Source organism: Branchiostoma floridae, chromosome 16 (assembly GCF_000003815.2).
Source record: "Branchiostoma floridae strain S238N-H82 chromosome 16, Bfl_VNyyK, whole genome shotgun sequence".
NCBI classification, from domain to species: domain Eukaryota; kingdom Metazoa; phylum Chordata; class Leptocardii; order Amphioxiformes; family Branchiostomatidae; genus Branchiostoma; species Branchiostoma floridae.
In genome coordinates this window covers 17477831-17499882 of record NC_049994.1, presented here as the reverse complement: position 1 = coordinate 17499882, position 22052 = coordinate 17477831, and the positions used below count along the sequence as shown (strand labels likewise).

The 22052-nt window shown below is 41.7% G+C and overlaps 1 protein-coding gene and 1 long non-coding RNA gene across 4 annotated transcripts in view; one reads left to right on the top strand and one right to left on the bottom strand.

Annotated features, from left to right (window-relative positions):
* LOC118403034 (protein timeless homolog) overlaps window positions 1-16433 on the bottom strand; it is a gene marked incomplete in the record, with an annotated part of 35069 nt that extends 18636 nt beyond the window's left edge. Inside the window, 10 exon segments of the mRNA XM_035801471.1 lie at window positions 4471-4588; window positions 5222-5355; window positions 5856-5970; window positions 6300-6340; window positions 7195-7296; window positions 7581-7643; window positions 8255-8369; window positions 8684-8837; window positions 9422-9564; window positions 16282-16433. Coding sequence (XP_035657364.1) covers window positions 4471-4588; window positions 5222-5355; window positions 5856-5970; window positions 6300-6340; window positions 7195-7296; window positions 7581-7643; window positions 8255-8369; window positions 8684-8837; window positions 9422-9518 — 939 coding nt within the window.
* A 1145-nt stretch (window positions 16434-17578) lies between these two features.
* On the top strand, window positions 17579-19701 carry LOC118403696. 3 transcript variants are annotated; one of them, XR_004829679.1, is made up of 3 exons: window positions 17579-17689; window positions 18304-18465; window positions 19112-19701. It is a non-coding gene; the product is annotated as an uncharacterized LOC118403696 (long non-coding RNA). The 3 variants fall into 3 exon arrangements; XR_004829677.1 differs by having other exon boundaries at window positions 17579-17693; XR_004829678.1 differs by having other exon boundaries at window positions 17579-17710.
* The last annotated feature ends 2351 nt before the right edge of the window (window positions 19702-22052 follow it).

Here is a 22052-nt window from a genome sequence, read left to right as displayed (position 1 = left end):
GCCTACTGACTGAAACAGGAAACATTTTTTTCCTAGGCCTAAACAAAAAGCTTACGTTACTTGACTTTATCCTTCCACTTGTGCCTGGAGGCGTTGCGGGGAGCTATTAAGCCACTATTGAACTTTGAGACAGCTGACGTCGCAGGTTTGAAAAGAACTACAAAATGGCGGCTGCATCGTCAAGTTTGGGGACAGATTTCAAGGCAAAACTGTCTTGCGGTATCTGCCTGGAGCTGTTCACCAGGCCCAAGGTGCTGCCATCATGTGGACACAACTTCTGTCAGGACTGTCTACAGGAATTTGCAGGGAAGAAAATGGATTTCAAGTGTGCGATCTGTCGTCAGCATGTCAGGCTGCCACCCCAGGGGGTAGCCGGTTTGCCAGACAGCCCTATCATAGCCAAATTGTGTGAGAGGTTCCAACAGCAGACTTCACTGTCGGGGGAAACAAGGGAACAACCCCAGTCTGGAAACAGGTGCAGATTTCACCCCTTTGAGGAGCTTAAAGTGTACTGTAAACAATGTCAGGTTCCAGTTTGTGATGAGTGCTTAGAGCAGACTCATGATGATCATCGCACAACAACCATCAAAAAAGCTGCACAGGAAAGGAGGTCAACAGTCCAGCACGTGATCAATGAGGGAAGGAACGTTCTAGAAAGTTACTTAAGCTTCCTCAGAGGTTTGAGGGAAGAAGAAAAAATACTGAATGAGGAGAAACTGCAGACATATGACAGCATCATTCAATTCTACAACCAAATGGCGCAGAAACTCACAGAAGAAAGAGACCACCTCTTGTCTGAAGCAGAAGAAAACCACACAAAAAACCTGGACAGAATACAGGCCGAAAGGGACAGAGTGTTACCAGATGCCAATGAACTGTCTGCTGCCTGTTATCGAGCAGAACAAGAAATGGAAAAGGGAGGGGTTGAGATTCTCAGTCAGCCAACTGCTTTGACAAAAGTGGTCCAAAAGTACAGAGGAAAAGCGGCACCAACTCCTGTACAAACCCAGTCTGCTGTCTTTCAGCCCACAGACACCCCAGTGCCAGTATTGGGACAAGTGACTGGCCAGTCTATACCATCTGCACCAATCCCAGCAGAACCTGCACCAATCTCACCAGCACCTGCACCTGGTAATGGTGCAGCAGAGGACATAGGTCATCACCATGGAAACCAAAGACATCAGCTCCAGAGGGTGATATTTGGTGGACTGGGATCAGAAACAGGACAGTTCGATTATCCAAATGGTGTTACAGTGTCAGATGAAGGGGAGATCTTTGTAGCTGACGGTAATAACCAGAGAATCCAAGTCTTTACCCTACAGGGAAAGTTTGTCCGACAGTTCCCAACAGTCGTGTCAGATAAACAGAAGATGTCCCCAGAGGATGTGGGCATGGATGGGGAGGGAAACCTGTGGGTGGTTGGGTATGCAGACTCTGCTGACTTTGCAGTGCGGTACAATAAACTGGGCAGGGTGCTGAGGAAGTTTGACCTACAGAAGACAGGGTGGCTGAGAGGAGTTGCTGTGGACACCAGGAGGAACCACCTCTTCATTACACAAACCACAGCAGACACGGACAACCCGCATGGTGAACTGCTGGTATTCAGGCCAAATGGAGCTATGGGTCAGCTGAAGGGGATGAAGCAACCACGGTACATCACTGTGGATGGGGAAGGGAACATTCTTGTATCAGACATTAGCAATCGCTGTGTCTATGTGTACAACGAGGATGGACAGTTTCTGTTCAAGTTTGGAGGTGAGGGAAGTGGTGAAGGTCAGCTGGACCAACCCCAAGGCATCTGTACAGACAGGGCAGGTAACATCATTGTGGTGGACTGGGGAAACAGGCGTGTGGAGATGTTTGATAAGAAAGGAAAATTCCTCAAACACATCGCTACTGACATGGAGGAGCCATGGGCTGTTGCCATGGCACCACAAGGACAGCTGGTAGTGACTGATGAGCACACAGTGAGCATATTTTCTGAATCTGTGTTTGACTATATCAATCTTTTAACTAATGATTTTCAAACTTTGTTGTAGTCCAGCACTGTTGCTATTGTGTTAGCAGAGGAATTTGTTAGAAATACTAGTACAAGGTGAAAGCGATCAGTATTGAACTCAGCTTCGAGCCATAAGGCCCTCTACCACCAACTTCAACCAAAATCTAACTTTGTCACTAGTAAAAATTGAAATGAAATTGCAACTAGAATGTATTTAAAGAGTACTAATTTAATGAAATTTAATTTGATTAGAAAGAGTTTTTAGAAAGGCAGACACGATGGCAACTAAGCCTGACATATTTACATTTCTTACATACTTGTACAGGTAAGATAAAAAGCAATTTTGATTTAAATTGAATCATCAGGAAAACAAGTTGGATGTATATAGCTTTATCAAATCTGTACAATATACAAATGGAATTTGTTTCTAAAGAAGTTTCTGGCTCAAAGGATTGCGAGAGAACTCCAAGGATTAAAGAATGATTCTCCTAACAGTACACTGGTGTCAGGGCTTGAAATACCACCTGCATATGCAGGTTAGTGCAGGTAAAATTGGAGCTGTGCAGGTATTTCTGGTGTCTACCTGCACCTAACCTGCACTGGTCCATGTACTGGGTTTTATACATAAATGTCATATGATGTAGGTGTATGTGGATTGACCGTTACCACTTATAAAGTATGAATTAAAGAAAAAAACAGCAATAGTTTTTGAAGTGTTAGTATGATCCATACTTCCTAAATTCAGACTTGGTGCAGGTAATTTTCAGTGTTACCTGCACCAGTGCAGGTACATGTATGCTGAAAAAAGTATTTCGAGCCCTGCTGGTGTACACTGTATTTTGTACCTTTAATCATGTCATCATTAGGATATGGCCATTGACTCATTGAGGTATTTTGTCTTTAAAATGTTTAAGGCTAAAATTTCCTGCACAATGGCACTGTGACACCAAATTTACTTCTTGCTTCTCAGAATTTTTCAGAAAATAATTGGACCAACAGGTCAAAAAGGTATGGGGTGAACATATGTGGCTTAGGTAACACACAAAAAAAACAGTCTAAGGAGTTTAATTGCAGGTTTGATATAATGAATCCCTTCATTTGATTTAAATAGAATTTTTCATCAAACAGTGACTAGTTTTGACAGGTAAGCAAACATACCTCCAAATTTTCGATGACTGTCAGTCCATCATGATCACGGAGTGACCTAGTTCTCGCGAGAGTTGCGAGAACTAGGTCGAGACTTGCGTGGATTTCATATGATTTGTTACTAATGTTCTGAATAAAAGGCACTGTTTTAGACTGAAATTATGTGTATGTGGCTCTGAGTCTGAATGGTAATATTTACAGGTTTGTGATAGCAAAACCTGTATTATGTTTTCTCATCATCGATCAGGACTTTTTTGAAAATGAAAAAAAGGACAGGCGAATCTGAGAAGCAACAAATAAAATTGGTGCGGTCTAGGAGGATCACACAATGCACGGAACACTTACGGTAATGTCAGCACGTCCCACAGGCTGGTTCCTTTATTGATATTGATATTGATATTGTTACTGGTACTAATTGTGCAAACTGCTGTGAACCAGTGCCCTCTATTGACTTTCCCAAGAACTGCATGCAAATTCCACCCTACAGGCATGTACTGGTATGCGTCACAATGAGATCCTTTTAGATAGGTCATAATGTTTGATCTAAGAGGTTGATATTAAGGCTAATAAAGGCTTTCTCTATCCTCAAAGTTTATATCATTGTACCTGATATTCAATTCTGTTATGGAGCTTAGTTTTATTGCTGCTGATAATGTTCCTTTCTTTCATTCAATGGTCACCAGGCAAAAAGAAATTCCCTTCCCATTTAGTCTGGAATGTCAGTGGCATGTATAAGGGCAAGCATTTAGCCTAAATTCAAATCCAGGTCCTCTGGGTTCTGGGCCAGACACCCTCACCATTATACCAACACGACACCATACTCAGTATGCTAAGAATAAAATGGATGAGACCTATTTATGACTGTGTCTTGTCACGTGACAATATCTATCAGCCGTCATGTGACAAGAAAACTGCAACATGAGATCTACCTGGTTGATAAAAAGACAGAGTGCGTCTCAAAAGCTTCCCAAGCTCCAAACTGTAGTTGTGTGTAGTTTGTTTAAAGTTCTGTCATAAGATGGAGGAGTTTTCATTCTATTCTATCTTATTTCCAAGTGTTCATTCAACCAAACCGAAAGAATCATCTTGTTTAGACAAGCCATAAGAGCCTATGAGACTTAGTGCGAGTGATGAGAGGGGTAGAGAAGGAATTGCATACCCCTCCTTCACCATAATAAGTCATGTACAGGTCAGGCAAAACAGGTTGCCGAACCCACCAGCAAATGCCTGCTCATCTGTCAAAAACGACAGAAGAATCTGAACGAACAGCAATTAGCCTCCGGGCATGAACTTGCAAAAAAAAACTATTATTCTGAGACTCTTACCTTCTCCCTGTCGAAGGACACCTGGCTGATCTCCTTCAGAGGCTGGTGGTAGATCAGGTCCTTGTCACTGATGGACTTCATCCCCTGGACCACAAACGTGCCGCCGAAACGCGAGTGTCTGGGGGAGAAACCAATTAATCATTAAATCAATCAATCGATTGAACAAACAAACAAACAGACAGTCATCTTAGTCCCAAAGCTTTTTTGGCTAAAGATACAAAAATTTAACTCTATTCATCCCTTCGACCACAAACGTGCCACCGAAACAGGAGCGTCAATCAATCCATCATCCTAATTTGCTATGGGTAGCCGCATTGGCCTTAGCTACTTCTCCTAAATTTAAAGTACTCAAGGGGAGAGGGGAGGACAAAGAAATATTCAACAGTGACGTTTGTAAGTTTTGCTTAGGTCGCAGCGAATCGAGTTGCCCAGCGTATATAGCATAATAGCCAGTCAATCCTGTGCACCTGTGTTACATCAAAGAAGAACTATCTCCATTTTGAAATTTTTCCCGTTCAACTCATTGTTTGGCAGTCCATATTGTTGATTTTTCTTGTGAAATCTGTCATTTGAAGCTTATGAAAATACATCTTATTAATAAGCAATTTCTTGTCATTAAGTTCAGAATCTTTGGATGGATGGGGTGAAATTTCTGTCAGTCTCGAAATTTCTGTCAGTCTCAGGTCCTAGAGGTACATGTAGCTATGAAACAACAGGTGGTTAATGGTTGAAGAACTTTGCAGCGACCTACCTGGTTCCGAGGGCGCGAATTCGTGCCTGTCGGTCGGCCAGCTCTCGCTGCCGCACGGCCTGGAGTTCAAGTTCGTCCTGCGCCTTCTCTCCTGCCGAGCGACCCTGACCTGCGCGAGCCAGCTGCTCCGAGGTCTGTAACACAGGGGAAAGGTCTTAGACATTGTTTATTCATTTATCTATTTATTTATTGATCTTGTAGGGTATTCCCTTCAGTTTTCGAGAAAATGATTTCCAAGGGAGCCATTCAACATGGTTATTTTAAGACTTCATACATTACACTGTCTGGGTTTTCTGTTGTCTGGCAGTGTGTAACAACAGTGGTGTAATAATCACACTACGGATATTACAGTCAAGATTTTAGATATGACACATGAGTGAAACAATCCATGGGTTGTGAAAGTTAGAGGTTAAAGGTTACAAGTTAAAGTTTAAAATTTTCATGGCTACCTGTTCCCAACACATGTGCCTTCAAGTCAGAGTTTGAAGGTTAAAAGTTACCTGTTCCAGGCACATGAGTAAGACTATCCTCAAAACATATAGGTAAAAGGTTAAAGTTGAAAGTTTACATGTTCCCATTACATGAGAGACAATCTCAAGGACATGCAGGTTAAGGGTTAAAGTTGAAGGTTCACCTGTTCCCTGCACATGAGTGACACGATCTCCAGAACGTGCATGCACCACTGCTGCTCGCTGTCTGAGCTGGCAATGAACTTCAGGAGGTCGTCGAACCCGCTCTGGTGGATCGCCCTGAGAAATAGTGGACACAATATGTTTGTACAGTTTGTTACAGTAGCTGTAGCTAAATCGCTGGGAACAACACATGACAACTATACAATACTTGTTTCATGGCTGAAAAAACTTTTTCTGCACATTATGAAGTCAAAAACTTTTGCTGTCCTTTAGAGTTCCTCCCACTGGCCTGACCATTGAAAGGGCTGCTAGAAGCACAATTTAGTCAGGCTACATACACGTATATACATGTAGGTTACCCCACGAATAACGGTGAACTGATGATATACAGTGTATCAATGAAAAGCTGACCAGAATAAGGATGAATGCAGAACAGCAGGACTTACCACAGCACCTGGTCATGCACACTAGCATCGTCATCAGTGCGCTGTTAAAAACAACATCACGCAATCAGCCGCCGATAAAAAAGCACAAACTTAATTCTATTTATTTGTTGCAACAACCTCATTCATAATTCACAGAAAAGAAACTTTGCCAATATTCAAGACTTCTCAGTGCAACATCTGAAGCAGAATTACCAATTGTTGAAAAAAAGTATATTCAAATCTGTTAATAAGCAGATATAATAAAACCAGTACAAGTGACCCTCTCTACATAAGGACCACCTGGCCACTGTGACCCCTGTTTGCTGGTTCCTTAATTTTTCCATTGACACAAGCACTAATAATCCTGTCTATAGTGACCACCTGTCCGCATAGACCAGTCTACTGTGTTCTTGAATAGTTTTGACTAGGGCTTGGTATCGGTACGGTGTACTGGTACAAAACTGTTGTTTCTTACTGGACCAGTCCGGAAAAAACGGTGGACCGGATGTTGGATCTATTGGACAATAAACAGATTATATGATAAGGTATTCACACGTTTTGGGGCTTACCGGTCGAAGAAAAAAACAAGGGCGAAGCAGAGTAGGGTCTTAAGTAATTTCTACCAAGTTTTACAGTCAATCGTACAGGTGCAGTTAGCATTGTAGGATTTTAAAATGCCAGTGGGAGTCGAATCCTACAAAAAAACAGATTTCTTTGTAGCAAAATGGACCATTGTTTTCAGTATCGTCCATTCACAAGTTTACACATACTGAATCAGGTCCAGGATCAGGTTCTGACCTGGACCTGATCCTCTGGACCTGAATTGGACTTGGACTTGAATTTTCTGTACCAGTACCCACCCCTAGTTTTGACTGTAACTCTGAGAAAAACCTTTTGTTTTTTCTTCTTGTCATACCTTTTCCTCCTCAGGGTCTGCTGGAACATGCAGGATGTTTCTGACCAATAGGAGGATCCGTTCTATCAGCATGGAGTCCTCCTCCTGCCGGTTCTCCCAATCCTGAGGGACGTTACAAAATGGATACTTAACATTTAATATACTGTCCTTTTTTACTTGTTAATGGAAACTTTATTATGAATTTTTCAGAAAACAACTTCATAGTTTCAGATATTGAATTTATAAGAATTCATAAGAACACAAACTACACACACAAGAATTTATACACATTTAAAAAAAAAAAGAATTTCTTAACTGACAATCTGACCTCAGAAGACCTTGTATAATTATTGGTATTATATAGCCTGTTCATAAATGATAAATATATCTTCAAGAACAGTACCTACCAGTTGAAGGAGCTCATAGAGTTTTCTGCTGAGGACAGTCCACACTTCCTCATCTGCAAATGCCTGGAAAATGGAACAAATGGATGTTAAGCAAAATGTCTCGCATAAGATTGCCACTTTGTAACAAACAAAACATATCTCAAACCAGTTGAGCTCATGGAAGAGCTAATATAATCTTCCACTGGTCATGACAGAGAAGACAGACACTAAGTACAGTATTTACAGGTTCATTGTATAAGGGGAATAATATTATTCCCCTAACTCTCTTTTGACAAGTACAATGAACAGTGGACCACACCAGTCCTAAAGATTGCAACCCTTTGTCATCGAACAAGCACTCTAGAACCTATTCCAACATTCGCTCATTAACTGACGTTACCGCCAAACGGTTTAAATGCGCACATCTCCAGACGGATAGCAGAAGCGAACGTAGGAGCGAACTACTATCCGGATGGTACCCAGGCTACTGCACCTAAGGAACTAGCTCTACATTTTAGCCCTATAAGTACGAGACCACGTCTAAGGAATGGGTCCTACATGTACTTACCACCTTGTACCCCTGTAAGTAGGAGACCATGTCTAAGGAAGGAGCCCTACTTACTGTACATGTACCACCTTGCAGCATAGTGTAAGTAGAAGATCATGTCTAAGGAACGAACCCTACATGTACTTACCACCTTGTACCCCTGTAAGTAGGAGACCACGTCTAAGAAGTAGTGGCGGAACATCTTATCCTTAGGAACCTTCCCGAAGCACACGATGGCCGGCTGGGTCAGGTTAACCAGCAACCTGGAAAAAACAGTCCACAAATTTCTATTGTATTCATTTCAATATTGTACAGCCAAGGTAGACCAGATTAGTAGTTTGTAATATCTTACAGTGGAGCCTCAGATACGAATGGTACATATTACAGGAAAGAAAAATCATTACGAATCTGTCATAACCTCTAGATTAATCTTATTATTCACAATATGGTGAAAAAAAATGACGCTTCTCAACAGCTGATAGTGTAAAGCTCATCACCTTGTGCTGTCTATTTTTTTTACCAATGTATGATGAAACGAAAGTTCAAAGAATACTGCCAGAGGAAGAAAATATGCCACCTGATGATGGTTTCGAAGAGCGGCTTGTCATCGTGGTACTGCCTGATAATCGGGATGAGGTCCGTCTGTACGATCTGGCTGGCTCCGAGCTGCTGTCGGATGTCGCGCGTCTCATCTTCGCGCCGCAGATAGCGAATCAGGTCCTTCACAGTCTCTGTAGGTGGGGTTGTAAATAACACAAACATTTAACTCACACCATCACACTCAACACACACAGAAGAACATATCCTTATGCCATAGGTAACAGGTCGGGTTTTTTACCATTGATTAATGAATAAATGAGTACATGTACGCATCATGTACACAAATGATCAAGTCCTTCACAGTTTCTGTAAGTGGTGTTCTAAACAACACAAAAATACCACTTCCATGATCATGCAAACACAGACAAACACATACACACAGACATACACAGCCACACACACATGCACAAACACAAATATATGCACACACAAACTCACACATACATGTACAAACACAGGCATGCACGTACACGAACATACATACAAGCACACACACACACACACACACACACACAAATCTTTAGATTATTAATAATAACATTATTTACATTTTATCAGATTTCGAAGACTTCTCCAGGGGGTACTTTTATTCTAGGGGGTACTTCTATTTGAGAGGTGAGAGTAAGAAAATAAAATAGTTGCCATTTCGAAATGAGCCATATACTGTATTGTATTGTATCAGTAAGCCCTTTCCTTATATAAAGACGGTACCTACCATGGCAGTCTGGCTCCTTGTGGTAAGTGTCCCCCTCCAAGTACCCCAAAGCACTGCATGTCGCCAAGAGCTCACAGTTCATCATGTACAAGTCCATAGAGTTACAGGGCAGCCATACGGGGTCTTAAAACTCACTTACTAACCTGGAACAGTGTTAGAAATATGTGTTAGTACATGCATGTCATAATGTACTGTCCATAGAGTCACAGGTCAGCCATACGGGGTCTTAAAACTTACTTACTAACCTGGAACAGTGTTAGAAATATGTGTTAGTACATGCATGTCATAATGTACTGTACATAGAGTTACAGGGCAGCCATACGGGTTCTTAAAACTTACTTACTAACCTGGAACATAGGGTTAGAAATATGTGTTAGTACATGAATGTCATCATGTACAAGTCTATAGAGTCACAGGGCAGCCATACGGGGACTTAAAACTCACTTACTAACCTGGAACACAGGGGTATAGATATGTATTAGTACTGTACATAGAGTCACATGCAGCCATACGGGGTCTGAAAACTCACTTACTAACCTGGAACACAGGGGTATAGATATGTATTAGTACTGTAAATACATGTAGAGTCACACTCACAGGGCAGTCATACGGGTATTTAAAACTCACTTACTAACCTGGAACAGGGTTAGAAATATGTGTTAGTACTGTATATAGTACTGAATATAACCTCCTTGGGTCTACCTAACCAGCCTTTACTTGTCTTCCCACCACAGGTGGGTATTTCCCACACAGGATGTGATAATTACTCTTCAGTGTAACACACCAGCTTATCCAGCAGGGTGCCAGGTGGTTACATTCCGTACATATGTAATTATACTGAACGACCTGCCACCTCTTAGACCCCATTATCTAAATCCGATTGTTTTTCAGACTCAAAGCTAACGAAGAGGCCCCTTCTGGTTTACATGAGATAACAAGCTCCATTCAATGGTGGACAATGGAGAGAATGGACATTCTAACATCTATTTATTGATTGAGGTTGCAATGTACTAGCTTATTCTGAGTGCAAGTCTTCATTACAGGATGTTGTTGGATGTCCATCGTCACTTCGATGAAGACTTCAATGGCGTCTCTGGTGCGACCGGAGGCCGAAGGCCGAGGCGCATATGCGTCCGCATGTCGGGCACACGACAGCGGTGCTGGGGGTGGGTCTTCCCTCCTTCTCTTTCTCCTTCCTTTCTTGTCGTTTCTTTTCTAGCTCATTTAGTCTGTTGTTTTCGAAGTTTCTTACTCCCTGATGGACAGCATGACGCCATGCGCATCTGTCCATTGCAGTGGCCTCCCATTCCCGGTGTGGAATGTTGCATGCAGAGAGAGACGACTTCAGTGAGTCCTTGAAGCGCTTGTAGGGACGTCCGACCTTTCTTGTGCCGGAAGCAAGCTCACAGTAGAACACTGTCTTCGGGAGTCGTGCTTCGTCCATACGCACCACGTGGCCAGCCCATCTCAGCTGAGCTTTCATGATGAGCGCTTCAATGCCCATCATGTTTGCTCGACGGAGCACTTCTGTGTTGGGAACCTTGTCTGTCCAGGAGATACCCATAATTCTGCGCAGGCAGCGGAGGTGAAATCTGTCCAGAGCTTTCAGCTGCTTTTTGTACAGTGTCCATGTTTCACAGCTGTAGAGTAGTGCTGTGATAACAACTGCTTTGTAGACTGCCAGCTTTGTCTGAAGTCTGATGCCACGTTCACCCCACAGCCGCTCCAGAGCCTACCAAAGGAGGAGCCGGCTTTCGCAATCCTGTTTGACACTTCAGTGACAATCTCGTAAAAGTCATGAGGTCAGTGTACTTCCCAGGTAGGTAAAGCTCTCTACATTGTTTAGCTCTGTCCCTTCGATCATGATGTGAGGAGCTGCTAGTGACACTCCTGGCGCAGGTTGAAGCATCACTTCTGTCTTCTTCAGGCTAATTGTTAGCCCGAAGGCTTTGCTGGCTGTTGATAGGCAGTTAGCGAGCTCTTGCAGATCCGGTTCGCTAAGAGCAGCGAGGGCGCAATCATCTGCAAAGAGAAAGTCTCTCACCAAGGCCTCCAGCACCTTGGTTTTTGCTTTCAGACGCCGTAGATCAAAGACCCGACCGTCGCATCTGTAGCGGATGGTTATCCCGGCATCTGTCGCAGAGAGTGCCTTGAACAGCATGGTGGCAAACATGAGGCTGAAAAGAGTGGGTGCCATAACACAGCCCTGTTTTACTCCATTCGTGATTGGGAATGAGTCAGATACTGTGCCGTTTCCCACAACACGGGCCATCATCCCATCGTGGAATGACCTGATGATGCTGACGAACTTTGGGGGACATCCCAGTTTAGACAAGATTGACCACAGGCCCTCTCGGCTGACTGTGTCAAACGCCTTGGTTAAGTCCACAAACATGATGTACAGGTTTTGATTTTGTTCACGACACTTTTCCTGGATTTGGCGAAGTGTAAATACCATGTCAATGGTTCCTCTGTTACTTCTGAAGCCGCACTGGCTTTCTGACACCACGTCATCCAGCAGGTGCTGTGTGATGCGATTGAGGACAATGCGGGCCATGACTTTCCCAGCAGCACTCAGCAGCGAGATTCCCCTATGGTTGTCGCATGCTGCTCTGTCTCCCTTGTGCTTGTAGAGATGAATGATGTTGGCGTCCTTAAAGTCCTGCGGCACCGATCCCTCCTTCCAGAACGTTTGCATCAGTTCTGTCAGTTTGGCTGTGACAGCATCTCCTCCCTCTTTGAGGACTTCATTACAACTGAAAGTTATATAGTCAAACCTGTATTAGGGGCCACCTCTACAGAGGGGCCACCTGTCCATAGTGGCTACTTTTTGTCGGTCCCTTGGGTATTTTATCTACAAGTTGCCACCTCTATACAGAGGCCACCTGTCTATAGTGGCCACATTTGTCCGGTCCCTTGAGTGGCCACTATAGACAGGTTTGACTGTATTCAGTACAACACTTTTTTCTAATCTACGTGTCAGTGAGCAGAATGAAAGCTCATTACGACATTTTGGTTGCAATACATCTACTCTCAATCATGATTTCTAACTATCAGCCGGTGAGTCGCATCTTTATTTTTCATCTGTTTATCAATCTTGTAGCAGAGCTCGAAATATTGGGTGCATGTGCACCCAGGTGCACCCAAAATTGGAACTGTGCACCCAATTATTTTCTGTGGGTGCACAGGGTGCACCCAAATATTTTTTGACACATGCATGTAAAGATATCAAAGTGCACTTAGTATACATCATATTCTTGACATCTAAGTGTTAGAAAGATAATATGTTTGTCATGGTACTTGTTTAAGGATTTGATAGACTGTAACTAAGTTTTATTATTAGGTTATCACTTGAATTTAAGTGGTGCACCCAAAATTTTTTTGGTGCACCCAATTTTATAAGCTGGGTGCACCAGTGCACCTAATCCCAAATATGAATTTCGAGCCCTGTTGTAGGGTGGTACCTACAGCTGTCAACAACTGATTTCAAATGCAAGTTTTTACCTTTAAGTTGCATTTTCAACATCTCTTCACTGCCTTGACCCATATTCAAGTTCAACACTATGCCTAGATTGGTAGCTCTGCTACCTCACCATTACACTAGTAAAGTTAGTAAAAAAAAAATCCTGGCTAGAACTACATGTAGAGTGTGATGCTGGATTAGAAGCTTAACGATCCGTCCTCAATAGAGAAAGCTGATCTGCCAATGGTTTAAGGCCAATGGGAGTGAGGGCTCTTTTCCAATACTCAATACATATGAAAAACACTTCAAATCTGGCACACAACCCAAGTGCACTACAATAATAGAGCCCTGCCTGAAAAAAACAACACTACTTTGACATTCAACCAACATTACAGCATTTCATACAATACCTTTATAAGAAATCTCATGAAGAGCACAAAAACTGAAAAGCAACAGTATCTCTTCTAAGACAATTTAGATGTAGGAGAATCATACAGATTTTAACATTCATTATATTGGATTCAAATTCAATCGTGGCATGTGGAAAATGACAGGACTGAGTCACTGACACTCAGTATTTCACATTCCTCAAATCAAGTACAACAGATTTTAAGAGACTCAATGCTACAGACAGATTTGATTATATATTCAGATGTAACAACTCCCACAGTGCTAAAATAGATAAATATATAAAAGACTGCTTTGTCATTAGATTAGCCCCACTCGATTGTAGTACAATATCAATGATTTAGGCTAGCTCTAGTTGTTCTAGAAATTAGAATGTCAAATCTCATTCTATATTCACAATCTGCATATGTAGTACTATGTTTAATACTTGTTTTAGTAATTAGGATGTTAAGTTTGTTTTTGTTTTTTTTGCCATACATTGTACCGTGTATTGCGATCGTTGTGCAATAAAGTTCTTCTATGTCTTTTTCAGAATGACAGATCTATAGAGTCAAACCACTATTGTTTATGGCTTATTCTAGTACATGTACTTGAAAAACTAAAACTAGCCAGGAACATCGAAACAAATTACCCTTTACATAATCAAGGCTGTCATTTTGATGTTGTTTTTTTTTACAGTCAGCAAAGTGCATGACATTTTCAGAATGGTTATCTATTCAAATTATTTGGCTGTCATGTTATTCAGTTCTAACTTACTCAGTGACTGTCAGTCACGACTCAGGATAATTGATCAATCTTATATGAAGGTCATCCTGATTGAGCCAATGTAGAGAAGTCACAATGCCAACGTGACTACTAGTAACTTAACCAGGGCTCGAATTGGGTGAATATTACTTTTGTACACCGAAATAAGAGCTGTGCACCAGATTTTTGACAGTTGATGCACCAAGGAGGTTCAAAAAAGAACCTTCTTGGAAGTTGGATGCATGTATATATTCTACCAAGAGAAGCAAACACTTATGAAATATACTCCAGTATACTATACATATACTAGTAGGGAATTGAAATGCTGTAAATGTTGAGGGCTTTTACCGAATGAGTCCCCCAATTTTCAACTTTAATAAATCCTGATTACCGCAAGTAATCCTCAGAAAAATAATGGCTCGGCAGAATTCAAGGCCTAGGAAAAAATGTTTCCTGTTTCCCGACCTACCTAAAAAAAACAACTGTCGACCCTAGCCTTCTTTAGGTTGAGAAATGGAGTCACATAGTTTCCAGTTAGAATTTTTATTCAGCCTGTTTCCTATATTAAATAAAAAAAATAAATTATTGTCCTACCTAACGAAGGGTGAATGTATCCACAGATTTGTTACCATTATGCACAAAATTAAATTCTGACATTGGAAATACAAGTGTCTTCATGCATTCTGTAATATATCACTAGAGTTTTGGCCATACCTCCCCTAATTTTTTCCAGGACTGAAACAGAAAACAGTTTTTCCTGGGCCTAAGCACTGTTATCACGTTATTGTGCACACCTTGTAAGGTTTTAAAAGAACTAACGTTACTGCGTATTCGGCCCCCACAAAGGAGGAAACTACTTATCTTTTTCCCACAATACAACAGCTTCTTACGTGGGTGTAGGTTTGACATCAAGGTACATACATTTGTATAAAAGCATTATGTACCATTAAACAAGGCTTTGCACAAAATAGATCAAATAACAAGCTAAAGCCTCTAGTCTACGGCAGGTTGGGAAACGTGCTTGCGGCCGTGCGGCTAAGACGACCACTGCCCGAAACACGTTCCATGAACATACGCCTGCGTCACGGAAAAAACAGGAAATCTGAGAGGCATGAGAGGATTTGCTACAAGTATGGGCAAGCTGCTCAATCATGATTTCTGCGCATGTGTAACTTTGAAGTGAATTTCTGATATGTAAGTAGAGCTACATGTACCTACACAAATTTTAGGTACCGGTATACATACACAGTACACTGGTTTCGGTTCAGGTCTGGACCTGAATCTGTACCCTAACTACTTGTTCAAATAATAGTCAATGTTTGATGATGACAAAAGCATGTTTGAACTGATATATATACTATAGTGTTAAATTGCACTAGACACAAGCCTATTGCGTAGGATCTGAGACTGATTTCCTTGGTTAAACGGTACTTCGGAACTTACATCAACCAACATCTTGTATTAGTAACAGCCAAATATGATGACCTTAAAAGACCTCGCACTAAGAACTGGAGCCTCATCAACATGCAGAAGCACAATGTTGCATGTGAATAAAAACATTTCATGTTTATATTCAAATATTTGGTGTTTATATTCATATCTACCTTATCCAAGGGACTGATCACTAACAACCATTATGGAAGGGGCATAGGAGTAAACGAGGGAGTAACTTTAAGCATATTAAGGATAACATGAATTTTTCATTTAGTTTCAAGGGAATTTTTGGTCATGGCAAACGATTTGCATCCCTTCAAAATACATAATGGACAGTCCCTTATTCTACAATTTCTTGCAAAGACCCGCAGGACTTTGCAGCTTCATATCGTACAAAATAATACAATTATAGATATCAGAGAAAACCGACTCCCATCACATAACATGTCCGCTTGTTTACTTGACCTACATAAGTATAAAATGAATATTATGTGCCTACCGAAAACCATTGTTTAATTAAATTAAATAATCAATAATTCGTACACCTGGAACAAGGAGGTTGAAAGAGTCAAGGTAGAATAAAAATCCTTTAAACATAAGACAACGTTTGGCGAAATCATTTCAGCTTTCAGCAGATTTCTCCCCAGTTTTTGTTACAGCCGTGAGCGATATATATGTGCAGCAACAAAGCAAAACAACCGGGGCCATTTTCTACTCCCCGTCCCGCCAAAAACAGACCCCAAACCTTCGCAGTTTTCTCTACAAACTAAGCCTAGAAATAACCAAACGGAGGAAAAAGATGAAGACTTACTCAGAGATGTATACAGGATTGTACCACCATAATGTCGGTTTTGTCTGTAAAGTAGGTTAGAGAATCTCTGATCAGTTGGCGCTCACGCGAACCAAAACGTGAAGCTTAGTTAGGTCAGCTGGGGGTCAGAGGTCAGGGGAGCGCGCCAAATTTGAAGAATAGTGACATCCTCTGGCGGTACATGTGCGAACTGCAGTCAGCTGAGGAAATGAGATCGTGATCGTCTTTTGTCTCAAACTTAGAGAGAAATCTGGATTTAACATTATTCAATGAAAGATATTCAGTTTTATAGCTCAACTTCTCATTGAAAATACATTATTGTTCAAGGTGTTCATGTTAGTTCAGAGACTATGTACTCCCTTTGTCAGCATGTGCAATGCTTTTTAGGTCATAATCTCTATAGTTAAACCAACAGCCCCTTGAACTGCATAGTAATATTTCAAAACATAGGCAAGATTGGATCAATACTGCAAGGCTACTATTACAATATATGTAACGCTAGTTCACCTTTATTCGCGGGGTAACCTATATCCGTTGTACCTAAAAACAGGATACTTAGGGATATCACATTGATGGACGGTAGTTTCAAATTGCATTTGTTTTTTCAATATAATGCAGTTTGAGACCACCGTCCATCGACTAGATATCTCGAAATACCCTGGAGTTGAATACAACGGATAATGGTTACCCCGTGAATAAAGGTGAACTAGCGTTACCTGTAATGAAAAGACAATTGCATTCTGGCTGTGAACTTGAATGAGTTGTTGTGAGGACTGTCAAAAGTAGTCCTCCATTTACAAAGTGCGATTCACTCGTTCTGATTCTCCCAACCTTCCAACATAATTAGAACTTCCTTACGTCCCTGCCACCTGCGTTATTTACCGACTGAAACTAGGTCATTTTAAGACCTAAAAGCTTCCCATCAACTATTGTTTACCAATAGTTATCCATTGACAAGACTGTCAGGATGAATCCGTACGTTATGGTAGCAGGACCTAATGTTTTTTTCAGCCATGCTCGTAGCTTCTGTTGACCTGCAAATGATTAGAAGGTTATGTAACATGATACTGTGAATGTGTGATGTTCTCCATGGAGGGAACATGCAGCTGATAGATTATCCATGACCAAACTGTCACGATTACTCATTGTGACGGTCATGTCTTCCAAACTTGAAACCCGAGTCTCATGACGTCACTAAATAAAACGACCTCGCGGACGCTTTGAGTACAAAAAGTAAGTAAAAAGCAGAACGTAACAGATTTCGTACATGTCTGCAGTTAACAAGTTTAAATTTGCCACGTCAAGACACGTAGTCATAACTTCTTCGACTGCCTTAAGTTGTGTTTTTCCGGTCCTCGGCCAGGAGAGCTCTAAAGAAGAAAATAGATTCTTCTAGAAGACTTTAACGGTCGGTAAGTTCTCTTGGGTGGTAGGTAAGACAGAACGTTAACAACATTTGTAATCAAAAAAAGTTTGCAAAGTCTAGACACTTAGCCACAATTTCCAAGACTGCCGCAAAAGTTGTACGTTTTCTCGAACAGGAGAGCTAAAAGATATCAATGTTGTGTAAGGTTTGTATCCTTCTAGAAAACGTTAATTGTCGATGATTTCACTTTGGTGGTCAGTAAGACAGAACGTTAACAGCATTTGTAAAGCGAGCTAAAAGAGATCAATATTGTGTAAGGTTTGTATCCTTCTAGAAAACGTCGATAATTTCACTTTGGCGGTTATCTGATGTTAGGTAAATTAATGACGACAAGCCAGCGCTTGTGAAAGTCATCTTAAACTCAATAGAAAGTTATATAAGGGTTAATGACCCAAACTGGGGTGTATATGGTGTACAACTAAGACGAACATGTTGCATATAATGTGATGTGATGGTTTACTTTTATGTTTTAATGTATCCATTTTACACCACTGGACTTCTTTGGTCAAAGGGGACTATGAATACCACCAATGATCTGCTTGGAGATTATATCCTGGGACATACTTATAGGTGTATAACGTAACTTTTTACTGCAGGAAAAGGATGCCACGTGTATCATCAGTCATGGAAACCTGTGTGGTACAGAGTACAGCATTCCGTTCCCTGTTCATCTGCGTAGCGTTATTCAGTCTGGCTGTACTCTTCAAACAGATGGCCTCCAAAAACGGACCCTGCCCAACAGTTTGTACATGTGCAGAGTAAGTTGCGAAACAATTCATGATGTCTTTTGGAAACTTGGAAACTTTTAGAAAATTTTTGGCCGATGTTTCAGTGTGCATTTATCTGTTTTGACCTATGCTTCGTTTGTTTTGACCGATGTTTTGTTGGTACGTTGTATGTGTAGGGAGGGGTGTGTCACACCGGTACCGCTTTACAAATATAGTTTGTAAAGTGTTGCTCGGACAGCCAGGACCAGGGGTGATCCTGGCTCCAATTAGTTGACGACAACTGGAAACCCTAGCCTGGTTCAATCTCGGGTTGGCTATCTTGCTTTGGTTGGGGCTGCAGCAATCTTTTGGTTGGGATGTAAAATACGGGATGAGGCTGTTTGGAGTGACGGCGCGTCTTGCTGCACGAATAGACAGGGATACTCTTTAAACTGAAAGGCGCGGCCTCTTCTTGTAAAAACATACCCTACTACTGAAACATGCAGGAAGAAAACGTGCACGCTGTCTTCAATATGTGCTACTAGGTACTTGAAGCCTCTTGAATGACATTCCTGATGGAGGAGGAGGAGGAGGACTAGGTACCACAAGGGTCTGTACGAACGCAAAGTAAGCAGACCCACAAATGTATATCGATAGCAAGGAATATTTACTCAATCCATCATGTTTATCACGACAGGACATCACGCCCGGACATGATGCACGGAGGGCCGCTTGACAACGTTCATCCCGAGCAGCTGACGCCACCTTGCGGGAAAGGCATGGAATGCGACATCACCGCTACTGTTGGCACACTGTCCGGCGGAGTCTTCATCGGCGTCATCATTGCTTGTTTGGTTTTTGTCTTTCGACAAGAGCACGACAGTCTAGCCCGTCCTGTTTGTGGGAAACAAACAGAAACATGTGCTGAGCTAGTCGATAAAGAGGAGCCTCAGAACCTATTTGAAACGGCCGACGAAGTTTTATTTTACTACTAAGTTACTTAGAACGAACTTGAGTGACCCCTGTACACGTACGTTGACGCACTATATTGTTTGACATCAGATATTACTTGTTTTGCTGGTGGGAGGGACTGGGATACGTTAGCGCCTCGTTGGTACAAGTAAGGGAAAAACTATTTCATCCGAGATAACATGTGGTTTGTTGTACCGGTACTGTGATATTTACCCAACCCTTCATATTCGCAATAAATATACTTTAGACAGTCATTTCCGGTTTCGCCTTGTAATAATTTAGATTCCGTCAGCAATTCTGGGTTGCCCTAATTAGTACCAGTACCTTAACAAAGTAAAGAATAGAATAGAATAGAACAGAACAGAATAGAACAGAATAGAATAGAATAGAATAGAATAGAATAGAATAGAATAGAATAGAATAGAATAGAATAGAATAGAATAGAAAGGTGTCAACCTAGAGATTTGTGCTATGGTTTTGAGAGAATTATCCTGTCTTTTATGGATGTAGAAAAAAAGTACCGGAACATCTGAAGTCCTTAAGTCCTCTAGCGGGCACAGACACGGCCTTTGACATAATAACCTCCCTGGCATGATAACCTGGCCGGCCGCGATGTGTCCAAAATCCTACTTCACCGGTTTGACTCATAGGTAAAGGGTAAGTCCACAGATGCAACAATAGCAGATTTGCATACCGGGAATTCCCCGTTACAATTTTGGCCATTCAATATTAAGTTTGCCACACCAGGAAACGCAGCCACAACTTGCTGAGTACTCTGAGTACAACTGAGTCCAAGTTGTTGTCAACCGCAGAAGTGACTTCCTAGCCTGAGATCTAGAACGGACTGCCGTTGGACTTCTGGGGCCTGAAGTGTGCCGTTATTGAAATCGTCACTGGGTAAGTTGTAATATTTCGAACCCTATAGAGTCTAGCTGCATCAGCGTTCTTAACTTTCGTTCACAAGTAAACGAGCTTGAAGACCGACCAACAAGGCTGTACCTTACCTTTCAGTGCACAAAAGGTCATGTTTTTGTTACCGTGTGTGACAACTATAGTGTTATCGTTTGTTTTTGGTCAGCAAAACTCGACAAACTGCAAATTGATCCCACCGATGTTTGGTAGGAAAGTAGGTGTCGGCCAAACAAAGGTCAAGTTTGATATTGGGAATCACTAGTACTGAGGCTCTTTGATCCACGGCGGCACTGCAGCGGTAGTTTTAGATTTGACTCGTGACGTCAGGACATGCTATTAAAATAGTGATTTTTCAGTGTTGTATAGCTCATTGCGCCATCGAGTACGTAAGTGGTGTAGGTTCGGGACCCCTATTAGTGTGCTAAGTACCTTCTATACACAAACATTTGGCAGTGCCTGTTACGCTGTTTTAAGGCCTGGTGCGTGCGAAACGGAAACAAAGATTTGACAACATAAATGGAGATTAAACTGAGAAAAATTCTTGATAAGATCATGTTTTATCAAGTTACATTGAAAACACTGCACAAATTTGAAAGAGTTCAGAAAGGATACTTGTTGTGTAATTGCCTGTTACAAATTTGACAGTTAAAGACTACGCCCACCGAGCACAATAAAAGGTTGTTTGAGGAGGCGTCGCATGGCATTACCATGATTATACCTTGTTTTTGGCCATGCAGGATGCACGTGTAAAGCAGGCTAGGATGAATATAAGAGACGTGACTCTGCACTAGCAGACTATAGGGCCTTTTAATTGGCATGTTAGTACAATAAAGGCCAAGGTAAAGTATACCGGCTCCCAGTATCAAGAAACAAGTGTATGCTTCATGGCTGGGTAAACCCAGGCCAAGATTATTGTCATGCCCAAGTTCATATAGAGAACAAAGGGTTGTAATTACTGATTAAACAGGCATATGTCAACGGCCACAGTATTAGCACAGGAAGTTGCAACAAGTACACGTATATGTATTTCAGTCGTAAACCTACTAGTAGGTAATGTCTTTTGTACAGGTACCATGTCTAACAAGTTGAAGAATATACTGATCCTGTTGCTGATCATCCTGAAGGAAGCTGGACCGACCTCAGCCTGCAGCAGCAGCTGTCCATCATACTGTGACTGCAGCAGCAGAAGCCTCAAGAGTGTTCCTCAGTACCTGCCTACAAACATCACTGAACTTGACTTGGGTTTTAACAGCATAAAAACCTTAGGGCACGCTGATTTATCAAGGTACAGCAACTTGAGAAAATTAAGTCTTAGTTTCAATAACATCTCCACAGTCAACAACGCAACATTCTCTAGATTGACCAGCTTAAGTACCTTAAGTCTCGAAGGTAACCAGCTAAAGAATCTCTCAGCTGACGTGTTTGCCGGGCTTGATAATCTGGAGCGGTTGAACCTTAGCGGAAACCATTTGTCCAGTTTCCCAGTGGGCACATTTTCGTGGCTTGGTAAACTACAGCACCTTCATCTTGACAACAATCAATTGAAAAGTCCCCCTGTTGGCATATTTACAGGGCTTGGTAACCTAACGGTTTTGAATCTTGGCAATAACATGTTGACCAGTATTCCCGCTGACATATTTGTGGGACTTGGCAATCTGCAGAATTTGTGGCTCAATAATAATCGATTGGAAAATCTCCCATCTGGTGGGTTTGCTGGACTCGGAAACTTGCAGGGCTTGACCTGCATAGAAATC